We start from the raw sequence: 13,122 nt of genomic DNA, 5'->3' as shown, positions 1-13,122 counted from the left end.
TAACTGGTTTGTGGGAAAGGTGATGGTGGGACCATATATTATATGGGATAAAGTACTCCCTTGTATTCATGATAAGGATAGTGCAAGCCACTAAGGGGTTCCATAACCTGTATGTGTGTACATGTTTGTGTGTCTTTATATAACCTTGGGGATAGGGATAGCAATCATTCCAGCACAGAAATTCACAATACAACAGAAAGAAAGCCTTTTGATTAATTAAATTCATTACTAACAGGAGGTATATAAAAAAACATTAGATTGTGCACATAGACACAACAACGCATTGTAACTTGAAAAATAATATTGAAGGTACACCACGTTTCAGTACAGTGATCACACTATATTTTAGCAGCATTTTGAATATTTTCGTCCAATTCCTAGTTCAAAGTGCCAGTGCTAAAGTGTCCATATATGTAACCATTACGAAAATGTCAACCTTCTCGGGTTGATATTCTATTTCTAATATCAAAAATGAGATGTTTCACATAAATGACAAATAATTATGCTGCATTATATATAAAACTAATAATTAAAACATCTTAAAGTTTTGTCAAAAATGCCTCTACTACACCATTTTGTAAAATAAACAGATATAAAAGTCATAATTAAAATGCCATAATTAAGCATCATTGTACAATTCCTCTTTAAAGGAGCCTTTCACAAAGTCTTCCAGAAATTGCATACACTGCCCCCATTTGATATCAGAAATTAAAGCGCCATAAATAAATACCCTAGTTAAAGTGCCACTGTGCAAATCTTTTCAAAGAATCCTTTCTCACGTCTGTAACAATCTAAACGGTTGTCAGATTTGGGTATAGTTGACAACAGCATCTTTGGGGCAGCATCGTTGAGCGAGACAATTATTGGTCACAAGCCACTAACCTCTGGTGGGACACTCAGCAATGAACTTTTTTTCTGCAATGAGAATAAACCTTGCAAACTGTGTGGTAAGATGAGCTGATTTCCCTGAGAGGCAAATTATAATTGCTTGATGGCATGTCCTCTCCCCATTTTTTTTAAGTATGTGTTTTAATAGGGCATTCCTCTCTTTTAGCAGTTGAGGACAAATAGATAAAATATGCAATAACGTTTCATTATGAAAAATGCATATCCTACAGCTGTTTGAGGACCACTTTTGTACCCATGGGGGGGGGGGTTCCTTCCTTTGTGAGATATCTCCCAGTTCATAACAGCAAAAAGGTGTCTCTTATAGATGGATTTAAGTGGGGAATAAGATAAGATTGTGGATCCAATTTAGTAAATGAATTGATAACCGACCATACATGACTTTTTTTCACAAACTCGTCCTTCTCCAACAAAATCGTTAGGAAATTAACCAATTGGTTTAGTGTCTGTCTGAACTTGGCTTTATTTCTAGCTACATTTTCAAAGGGCCGAGTTTTAAAACTGTTTAGGCTCTCCGTTAGGTAGGATCTCAAACCCCCAGCATGCTCGTACCCCATTATTTCCTGCCAGCAAGAATTTGCCGGTGTACCTGGGTCTGAACAAAGAAAGGAGTATAAAAATTTAAAAAATGCAGATTGTCTTATTAAAGACTGTCTTTTTAAGCCAAAATCCAATCTAACGTTGGTGTGCCCGATATTCTTTGGAACTCTAAATAATGACTTAAAAACTTTTATCTGTAGATTATTAAGAATTTTTGAGTCTTTCCCTTGAAAGATTACTGACCCATAGTCCAGAAAGGGAATTAACTTAGCATCATTACTTTAAGTAAGTGCTCATGACTCTGACATTCCAACATGTCTCTCAGCTTTCTAAAAGCAAAAGACAGCACCGTAGCTTTCGTCTATAAAGTAAGAAAATGCTGTTTAAAAGACAATTTGTCGTCAAATGCGATACCTAAATATTTATAAAAATTTTACAGTTTTAATCTTCAAACCATTGATGTTCCAAACTCATATCTGACTTAGTCGAACCAATCGTCATTATTTTTGTTTTTTTTGTTGTTCATCTGTAAGCCATTGGCTAATATATAGTTATTAAAGGAATCCATTAATCTTCATAAACCTATGGGAGTATGGCTTAACAATATGGCATCATCTACATACTGTAGATGTTTTCTATTATGTCCAGCTAGGTTAGGTGAATGAGCATTAACATTTTTAACATGTGAATGTAGACCGGCCATAAAAAGATTTAAAAGACAAGGTGCTAAGACACAACTCTGTTTAAGACTACTAAACGTTTTAAATCTTTGAGTTGTACAGCTACCATCCCCCAACTTAATCTGGACCCACATGTTGGAATATAGCAATATAATCATATCTAACAGCTGGTTCAGAATGCCCCATGCAGATAGCTCGGCCCAAAGTAAACTGCGGGGGACAGAATCAAAATACATTGTATGCAGATTTGTGAATGTGATTTAGAACTAATGATCATTGGACAAGCACTCCATTCCAAATATGGTCTCCGTCAGATCGCAACTTAAGTATTCATCCAGGGGGTAATGAAATGGGATCTTCTTCTCTAGCTTTCGTGGGTTGTAAAAGAACAGCATAGAGAGGTGCAAACTCCCTTCTGTTCATGTAGGAAATGATCCCAACACAAATCATGAGTATACTTGGGCAGTGGGAGTGAATTGTTAGGTGGAGTGGCACATGCTATAATCCTTGGGAATGGCCACAAAGTGACTATGTCTTTCTGGGTAAGATTGGCACGAGGTGCTTCTGTTGAGGGAAAAGAAGCACTACTGAAGCTTATGGGAGAGTGAAGCATCCTTAGGAGCAGGATGAGTTTACGTAGCCGATCCTCAATCCACCTTCCATCATACCAGCAGAATCAGATTTTATTGGGTGCTCTATATAACATATCAATTAACGACCAGCTTGTAATGAGTGCCAGTGTGTTTCAGTGTGAATTGCATCTCTTTCATGTTCTTATTTTTTATGCCAACCATGCACTATTTCAAACACTGTCCTTTAGATGGCTTATAGTCTGTCCTTATCCTTTCAGGCATATTACATTTTGCGAAAATTAGCACTTTGCGTGAAGGCAAAGGTTTCTCAACCAATCAGAATGCTTATAATGAGGGCATTTACTATGTATGCTGTCCTGTATGTTAAGTTAGTGTGAAGTTAAGTCAAGTTAGTGTGAAGCAGCAATGTGAAGCAGATATGGGCAATGGGTGTGTTATCAATCTGTTTTGGAAGACCTTAGAGGTGTTGAAAGCTAAATATTAGGTTAGGCAACTGTTGAGTCCCTTTGCCCTCACTGTGTTCCCTTCTGCTTGGTTCCAGCCCATAATGGCAGTTTTTTGCGATTAACAGAGGTTAACTTCCTTGTGAGGGTTTTTTTAACTGTTAATACGCTGAGCAGCGGGCAGTAAGTCTTAGGTATACCACATACATAAATGTACACGGTGTTTAATGTAATTGTGTGGTCGCACCATAACAAACCTACCTTACTGACACCTGCACTGATAGTTGAATTAAAGCTGTAATTGTCATGAAGTAGGCTTTCGTCTTGAATTAGTGCCCTGGCGCATTTGTTGATCATAACATATCTGCGGTTGTTCTTTTGCAGCTCTGCTGGGCTTCATTTTAAATGGCCTGACTCTACTCTCCTTCTACAAAATCAGATCTCTCAGGACACCTCACAATTTCCTGATCGTCAGCCTGGCTCTTGCAGACACTGGCGTCTGCATCAATGCTTTCATTGCAGCTTTCTCCAGCTTCCTGAGGTACAGTGCATCCGCTTTTACATCACTGGTGCTACTTGGATAGGTTCTGATGTCTGATAAGAATAGAAGCAAACAGCAGACAATAAAAGACCAACCTTAGAAATAAACACAAACTCTTAATTATTAGTAATCTGAGTCAAATTTAGCAACAGTGTTTCCAAGGAAAAGCTCTTGATAATTATTCGAAAAGCATGTGAGAAGTTTATTTAACTCACTTTATATATATTTTTTCATAATATATTAAAAACAGTCACATTTGCACTGCACATTTTTAATAGCCAACTGTGTGTAACATAAAGAATGAACTGTGTTTCTTCATATAAACATTAGGTAAGCAGTAACATGCGGGAAATAAACGCACAACACAAGCATAGCTTAATATATTTATGAGATGTCTGTCCATGTCTGACCAAGCAGCACTACATTCCGACTGGGCCATTTTAGAACCCTTATTTAGAATTGTCAAAGATGAACAAACATTGGTTTCAAGTCAAGTTCCTGTTCCTTCAGTATCTGACTTGATTCAGCAATGAAAACTATTAAAACGCCTTTGCCAGTCACTGTAAAGTAACAGTAAGGTATCAGGGTATGTTTCAGTTGAAGCCTGAGTCTAATTTTCAAGAGCAACCATTGGCAAAGTTGATTGGGCTCTCCCATGACACCGTGGCTCAGACGTTTTGGCTTTGTCAATATTTGTTTAGTTTAGTGGTCCCTGTGCATGCGCACACAAAGCAACCATCTTGTTTTTTTCTGAAAACATAAGAAATACGTTCAAAGTTTAGCAGATGGCTCAGTATGCCTCGAAAGGGTCAAGGAGTTTGACTATTTAGGAATCCGCCTCACCGACACCATGAGGTGGAACTGTCATCTTCAAAAAATGCTGTTAAATCACAAAAGGGTGGTGGGTGCCCTGCTTAAAGAACAGCGTTCCTCTACCTTTAAACCAATTGCCCGGTACTGGATATCTATAAAGCAAGAGGTGTGAGCGCGGCGTTATACGGGGCGGAGCTCTGGGGGGCGCAGAATGTGGATGAGTTAACCCGTTCAGAACACAAATTCTTGAAGGACTTGATGGGTCTCTGTAGTATTTGAGTCCATACATACATACATTGATGTAGTCGAGGCAGATGAGGTAAAGTTGTGAAGTAGGTTTATTCAGCCATATTCAGGATATTAGGAAGTATAACTCTGGAACAAGCAGCCCCACCAGGAGCAGCCTCTTAGCTACTCAGCCCATACTCCAACTGCCAACCCTCATACCAGTCATACAAGCATTCCATCCATGTCAATCACACTCACATTCTAACCTGGAACACTCACACTGGCTGAGTAGCTAGATGCAGAGAAGTTCAGTAACATAAACACTAAACTCAGAATACTACAAATCCTCTCCCTCTCGAAATGAAAAACAAAAGAGAACCAGAGAGCGAAGAAGAAAACTATTCACAATCAAAGTATACAGTAGTAATATTTATCCGTGAACCCAGGGATGAGAAGGACTTCACACCACGAGAGGGAAAACGGACAAAAGCTAGGAAAGAAGGAAGAGGGAGACAGTAAATACTAACACTGACACCATCCTCCTCCTTCAATATTGAAGAAAAAGAAAATTGAAATATGAGAGACGAACTCACAAACAACAAGTGAGTTAGACCTAATGTGAAGAAAACGTTATCACGAAGGTAGACTGTGGCAACTTAAAGCCACTCCTCAAGAGAGGAATTAAGAAGACAATGGGACTAACCCTTAAGCGAAGGTGTAACAAGGGACAAACCCAAGAAAACACACGCAGCACGGAAAGGTGCAGCACAATGTGGCGAAATTCCACTCCTCATGTGAGGAACACTGAAAATATGTGGCGAAATTCCACTCCTCATGTGAGGAACACAGAAAATATGTGGCAAAATTCCACTCCTCAAGTGAGGAACACTGAAAATATGGGGCTACCCATAGACGAAGATGTTACAAAGGAAATACCTGAGAACTCTCGCGGCACAAGAAGGTGCAGCACAATGTGGCAAAGTTTCCACTCCTCATGAGAGGAACTGAGAAAATATGGGGTTACCCATAACCAAAAAGAAGGAGGTGTAACAAGGGACCGCACACACACGGCACAAACAGGTGCAGCACGATGTGTCAAACCAACACATAGGTAAGAAGTGAAGCACAGCCAGCTTACACTAAACATAGAGAAAAATGTGATGCACAGGGCGTCTTACACACTGGACGCAAAAGAGAAATTCGCACAGTGCGACATGCACGCAAAAACGTACAACAAGGTGTCCAACACAGGTAGTGAAGGTATAAAGTCCTAAACAAAGACTTAACCCAATAACCCAGACTTGAGGGTTAACTAATGGTAAACCATGAGGGGAAATAAGATTACAACCTAAACCCATCCCAAAAACAGGGATACAGTGATGCAAATGAGGGTGAGAGAACCCTTAACCAAAACTGCAAATGAGGGTGAGAGAACCCTTAGCCAAAACTTTTGCGCAAGCATGAGTAAGAGAACTCATGAACCAAACTAAACACAAAAATGAGGGTGAGAGAACCCTTACCACACACAAGAAATGTCATGTCAGATAAATTGCACACACATTACTTAAACATTTCTTCAAGAATAAACATGCTCGTAGGTTAATGTGAAAGTTAAAAAGAACATGCTTGTAGATTAACCACAGTAATAAGTTAAGAAAACATGCTAGTAGAATAACAACAGTAATAGGTTTGCCTGTCACCGGGATGAAAAGCAGGCCCTTGAAAATGTTTACATGACAATTAGAAGAATCTTCTCCAAGGTACATTCCCAAGAACTTTGCAGCATGAAGAAAGGCTTTGAATTCACCAACGAACTGGCAACAAAAAAAACCATACGCGATACAATGATAAACTGTACCACACACGATGTCTTGAAGGTAAAACATAAATAAAGAGTTCCACGTTGAACGGAGCAGAGCTTCAAGCACACCAGGCCAAAACCATAAAATTTAAAAACAGTACCTTGCTGGCGGAAAAGAACTTTGCTTGCGAAGCTGGCAAAACAGTACTAAGAAGGCAGGATCCCTGAAAGGTCAACACCACGGAGAAACACATCCGAGGCATAATTGCGCAAAATCCGGTGTAAAAATGTCCCGTTTCCTGAAAAGAAAATGCGGTGACTTGGACTCCGACGGATGCTTGCTATTGGAAAACCCAAGATGGAGGCACGCTCAGGTGACGCAAGCCGGGTGGCTCACGGCGCGCACCTGCTGCAAAACGTACACATGCAGCATCAAACTCCAGAACACCCAAGACGTCGTGGTAGCCTTGTGAAGAGCTCCGCGCGGCATTTTAGACAAGGTCAGTTTCACATGGCTAGATTTGAATTTTCAAACGAAGTACAACTGTCATTGCAACCAGAACTTGCTGCCAACCACGAAGTCATCAAACTTTTTTTAAAAATCTCATTATAGTAACATTGTCGATTTCCTTTTAATGTTGCAGAAACTCAGTGAACAGTATTGTTAACAACCATAAAAATGTCAAAGTGCGAGTGGGTAATTTAGCAGAAAAAGTCACCAATGATTCCCACACAGGTACAGCGCTAGCACGAGGAGAACACAAAATAATTTATAAATCCAACATCCTATGTAGAGACGAGTTGAGTCTATTACATAGCACTAGATCAAAAACACAGGCAGTCACCAATTACCTTGATTACTTAGGTACATTCTCCATTAGTAGTGGGAGCCTTGATGTTGGTTTTTCATCTTGTATCATTTATGAATGAATTGGTTCATCTTAGAAACGTAGACAGCTTTGATGTCGAATTTCTTGAAGTTGATGACACTGAGATGACACAACAGCATGCTTTTGCTGGGGCTGCCTGGTGTGTTCGGCACTGGTGGGGCTACTTTACGTGCTTGTAGAGGTTCGTTACTTTGCGAAGATAGATGCTTGTTCCACTTCAGTTGCAGGATACTCCCAACTCTTGTAAATAGGCATATTTTGCGCAGGAAAGTCTCCAGATCGTCGCCAAGAATATTGTAGTATTTGAGTCCATACATACATACATTGATGTAGTCGAGGCAGATGAGGTAAAGTTGGGAAGTAGGTTTATTCAGCCATATTCAGGATATTAGGAAGTATAACTCTGGAACAAGCAGCCCCACCAGGAGCAGCCTCTTAGCTACTCAGCCCATACTCCAACTGCCAACCCTCATACCAGTCATACAAGCATTCCATCCATGTCAATCACACTCACATTCTAACCTGGAACACTCACACTGGCTGAGTAGCTAGATGCAGAGAAGTTCAGTAACATAAACACTAAACTCAGAATACTACAGTCTCCCTTATAGTACCCCCTCTGTTCCTCTACTCCTTGATATGGGCTGTCGCTCTATCAAGAATCAGGCAAGGCTACGCCCTCTTCTCCTCTGGGCGCGCTTATGGAGAGTCCCGGAACTTGCGAGTTATGCAGAGGGATTAAAAGAGGTTTTATCATTGCCTGGATGGCACAGAATAAGATGGTTAAGGGATGTGAAATGGTTGCTTGGAGAAGTGGGTCTTGGAAATATTTGGCAGTCTAGGACCACACTCCCCAAGTCTGTCCTGAAAAACTCTTATTGGAAATGGGTAAGGGACTCGAGAAACTTAAATCCTAATGTAGGTAGTTGTACTGTCGAATTCCTATTGCATAAGGAGGTGGCATTCCGAGTGCCCTATCTCGATATCATCACTAAACCTAGAGATAGGACTCTATATTTTAAATTTAGAGTCGGAGTGCTGCCTGTCCACGAGTTAACTGCCAGATGGAAGCCCCCAGCACAGACCATTCCATTCTGCCCATTCTGTGAGACTATGAACGAGACAGTACCTCATCTTCTTTTTGTATGCCCCGCATATAATGCCCCTCGTATTAGGTGGTTGAAACCCCTCTGCAAAGAATTAGGTAAAAGACATTGTGGTGAGGCCCTACGCATTCTGAAATCGGATACACGGCCCCTACTTGTCTGTGGCTTGGCGAAGTTTTTAAATTGGGCTTGGCTGATCAGGTCCAAAAGGCTTTCTTACATTGTTTAATTGAGATTTTATGACTATTTTATGTAATTTATTGCCGCCATTTGTATTTTGTATTTCGATTTTTGTATAACTGTTACTTTCATGAAATAATGCTTCATATGAATTTTGAATAGGCTTTTTATGTATTTTAAAACTGTATTGTGATGCTTTTAAAGATATATTCATATCGAAATAAAGCCTACTTTGACTGACTGACTGACTGACGTCTGCCTATTTTTGTTTTTTCCCCAAAAAAATCCCAAACCGGGTTTTTGTTTTTTGAAAAATCAAAATTAATGGCCCTCACCCTACAGGAGTTGTTTACCATGGAGTTGGGATCATGTAAAAGTTTTTACTTTTTCTTATCAACAGGTTTTTCCTTATGGTATGGTAGAGTGAAAACTGCCCATTTGACCTGCCACTCTGAATTGGGCGGGCGGTCGAATGGCCAAAACTCTGCCAAGTTCACAATCCATCGAGCTGTTGGAGGAGTATGTCAGCGACACAGCCAGAGTAGTCTCCGTCGAGGACATACTTATGGTCTGTGTGACTTTAAATCAGTTAGCTGGATCAACAGTTTTGCCGAGATGGTACTCCATCGCCACTACGAGGGAGTACCCGCTCCCTAAACTCTAAATCACGTCCTGATTCTATATTGGATACAATGGGTCTATTGCCAACAGACAACTAAAAATCATCTGTAGGCGAGACCTAATAAGACATTCATTTATAAATATTCAGTCATAAGTGTCATGCAAAAAAGCAAACATTAAGGAATACAAATGTTTCTTTAACAAGCTGTACACTCTTATTCGCACATTCTTTTGTGTATGGATTTCTTCAACTGAATACAATTGATGATTTATCGTGTCAAATGTTTATTTCTGTGCTATGACAAACACAGTGAAACATTGAGTGTGAAGCATTGAGTATGAACACAGCTTTCAATCCAGGGATCTCGGAGATGTGTGATAGTTTTCTTAGTGCCCTAAATTGGCCTTTTTGTTTGGTTGTGTAAATACTATACAAAAAACACAAACTACATTATTAGAATAATGAAATGGGAAACCCTTGCACGTTTACCACTTACCCACCAGTATTTAAGTGCCCATAACAGACATTTTCAAACAAAGAGGAAATATGTTTGGTCCTTATTTTCGAAAAGGGCTGTTTTCAATGAGCAAAACAAGTTTTGAAGGTATTTCCTTTAACCATATAGGTAATGTCTGACAAGTACATGGCATCAGTCGCGGCTGGTGCTGGTAAGATCGGTGGGGCGGTGGCGCCGGGTTGGGGGGTAGAGGATTTTGATGGACCATGACAAGGGAAAATTAATTATTTATTTCATTTTCCCGCAGTTGAAATCCCCCCCCCACCACCCCACCACCACTCTTACCTGCACAGGCCGCGGCTGCATGGCATTGCATCCAATTACAGTCAGATATGCATCTCCTCTGCAGCTTAACGTCTTGCTAATGTTACCTAAGACCTTTCCAAATTCAATCAAGGAATCATGTAGCAGCTGGTAATACTGAGTAGAGCCCAGAGGTGAGAACATGTCCCTTCGCCTTCCTGAACTCCTCTAATGCCAGTTTCACCCTTGTTGGTTTACAGTGCAGAAAGATGCCTGATAGTAGTGGGTGAAGCCGGGTAGGCAAAAGGGTTTCCTTTCGGTTTCCTGATCTGTCCGCCCCAGTTTGATCATCTGCAGCCACTAAAGCAAAGTGACAGCATTGCCATCCCTCTCACCTTTAGTAGGTCTTATAAAATGTTCTGATCCCCAATACATGAATTTTTGGTGGAGCCAAATCTCTGTGACGCACCACAACCGGACCCCTGTGCACAAAGTTGTGATGTTGTGTTAAGCCGTCAAAGGGCTTGATGAACAATCAATATACAATACATACACATAGTTTTTGTAAATCACCCTAGATTTTCTTGGCAGAACTCGAAAATGTCAAGGATTCAAGGGTATATCTTCCTGACCACTGCCAGCAGCAAGCTTGATCAGTTTGAAGTTGATGACTGACTTATGTACTTCACTGCAAAATCTGTTATATAGTCCCTCTCATTCTTCCTGATTGTATATGAAGTGCACATAAGTGAGCTAAAGTGCACGTGAGGTTGGGCACCTATGTTGGCTCCCGATATATGTAGGTAGCCCCTGAGGTTAAAGAGAGTCAAGGACTGGCTTGTCTTCCCTCTCTGTATCTCCCCCTTGCTGTGTATTCGTTTCCTCCTTTCCTCCTATGGAAAACCACTTGTACTGTTGGGGCATGAATTATAGAAAGAAGAAGGAACCATAAGTTGTTGCGCTGGATTGAAACCAAGACAGCTCTAGCTGTTCAGAGAGTGACCTTGCCAGAGCAGCAACAAAACAATGACTGAGGCTAGAACAAGGACAAGGTGGACACCTCCTACAGAATAACGTGGGCTTTTGCCCATCATCCTCAGGCTCTAGTTTATGCTGAGAAACAGAAACTGCTGCAGGGGAGTCAACAACTCGAGAGTGACAGTTTCACCTGAAGCTGGTTGCCACGGAGCCTAGGCCCATTGAAAAGAAAATGGACTCTGTTAGGATGTGTTCCTCAACACGTATGTGTATCTATATTTTACTTTGATTAGACAGAAGGTTTGGGCAATCTGCTCCAAAGGCTGTATATACACTAGCACATCTGTCATATCCATTGATGACTTACTTCTAGGAACTTGTCACTCTCTTTTAGAAAGAACGGTTGGCCAGAGCCAGACATCTTGCCCGTCTCCCTCCTAAGGGACACAGGGACTTATGAAGTGGCCTAAGGAAGAAACTGTGCTAAAGCTGCTGAAGGAACCAGGTGGTAAATTGCTATGAGAGGAGAGAACATATCCTTTTTTGGCAAAGTTTAGCATGTAGCACTTTGCCCTGACCAGATCAAAGATAGGGAACCTGCCAAGACTAGGAGTCTGCAGCCTGTTGCCCAGCTTGACTTGTCTTCCTCCACACGTGTAGTCCTCACATCGTGTGTGCTTCATTCTACTGCCGGAGTGGCAGAACCTCCCTTCAAACAATGTCTGTGTGAGCCAATGCACTACACACTGCATTGCTGCTGTCCCATCTGCACCTGATGAGCCTGCGAGGCCTCTGCGATACACTCTTTGGTGTGCTGTTCATGTGATCCAGCATTGCAAAAGGTCAGTGTGCCTGTACCTAGCAATTTCCGACGTTCTTTAAGTTATCAATGAATGCGTGACACCCTGGTGCTTGCACCCACAATCTATTGCCATTCTTTAAGTGCATGATGATCATGTAGACCTGTGTGCAGCACCCTGCATTTGTTGCTGAGAAGTCCATGACTGAAGATCTGGAAGTGCAGAAATGATAGCCCTCAGGCCTGCCACTGAAGACCCAACTTTTCTCTTGTTCAGTAAAGCAGTCACATCTGACAGGCAGACACGTGTGACCGCTTTGCCTCTTCTCATCCTTTCCACTGAGCAGAGTAGCGATACAGCCTCCTACCAAGACCAGACTTGGAAATTGTGTAACTGCCATGCCACCTCTCAAACTTGGGGGGCATATTAGCAAGGGCGATATCGCCGCTTTAGCGGGACTTTTTCCTGCTAAAGCGGCGATATTTTTATCGCCCCATTAGCAAGCTGTCGCTAACACCAGTTAGCGACAGCTTATAGGCGATAGCGACCGGTTTGGGGCCCACTTTGCATGTCAGCAATATTTATCGCAATGACATGCAAAGTGGGCGTACCCAACCTGTTAGCGACTGAAAGCAGTTGCTCACCCAGCTATCGCCTATTAGCAAGGCAGGCAAATCGATTTAAAAAATCACGCTAAGTGCGAATATCGCCAAAACCTAACACCTGCTGAGACCATGACTTAATCTGTATATCAAATGGGAGGTGGATATTCAGGTTAAGGCCCCTTTAGCGATAATGCCTGAATATCGCTGGATTTCCAGCGATATTCACGCATTGAGCCGGTATCCCCGGATATTTTATCGCTTTAGAGATAAACGTTGCTAATAGCCCTTTATCTCTGCGACAATATCCGTTGATAGGCGTCGATAAAAAAAATGCGCTAAGCACATTTAGCGATGATTATCGCTATTTGTTGCTAATATGCCACTTGGTTTCCACCACCATCTCAAAACATTCACTAGTTATCGAACTGTGCACACAAAAAACTTATAGGCAGGCTCTACACTTGGTTAGGAATGGGCTGCTTTGTTCACCAAAGAACAATTAAGTGGAGACCTTCCACTAGAACACTAAAAGGTCTTCATACTTGAACCATCCTGCATCGATGCTGGCTATTATTTGTATCCGCCAAAAGCTGGAGAAAATGGTTCCTTTCCGCCACCAATATGTAATAGTCAGTA

The 13,122-nt window shown here is 41.4% G+C and overlaps 1 protein-coding gene across 1 annotated transcript in view; it reads left to right on the top strand.

Moving 5' to 3' along the window:
• Positions 1-13,122, top strand: part of RGR (retinal G protein coupled receptor) — a 173,206-nt gene that overhangs the window by 58,045 nt on the left and 102,039 nt on the right. The window contains exon 2 of the mRNA XM_078641122.1: positions 3,547-3,703. Within this exon, the coding sequence (XP_078497248.1) occupies positions 3,547-3,703 (157 nt within the window). The remainder of the gene's footprint in view (positions 1-3,546; positions 3,704-13,122) is intronic.

Source organism: Lissotriton helveticus, chromosome 5_1 (genome assembly GCF_964261635.1).
Source record: "Lissotriton helveticus chromosome 5_1, aLisHel1.1, whole genome shotgun sequence".
NCBI classification, from domain to species: Eukaryota; Metazoa; Chordata; class Amphibia; order Caudata; family Salamandridae; genus Lissotriton; species Lissotriton helveticus.
Note: the sequence above shows the minus strand (reverse complement) of the source record. Positions and strands in the feature narration are given on the sequence as shown.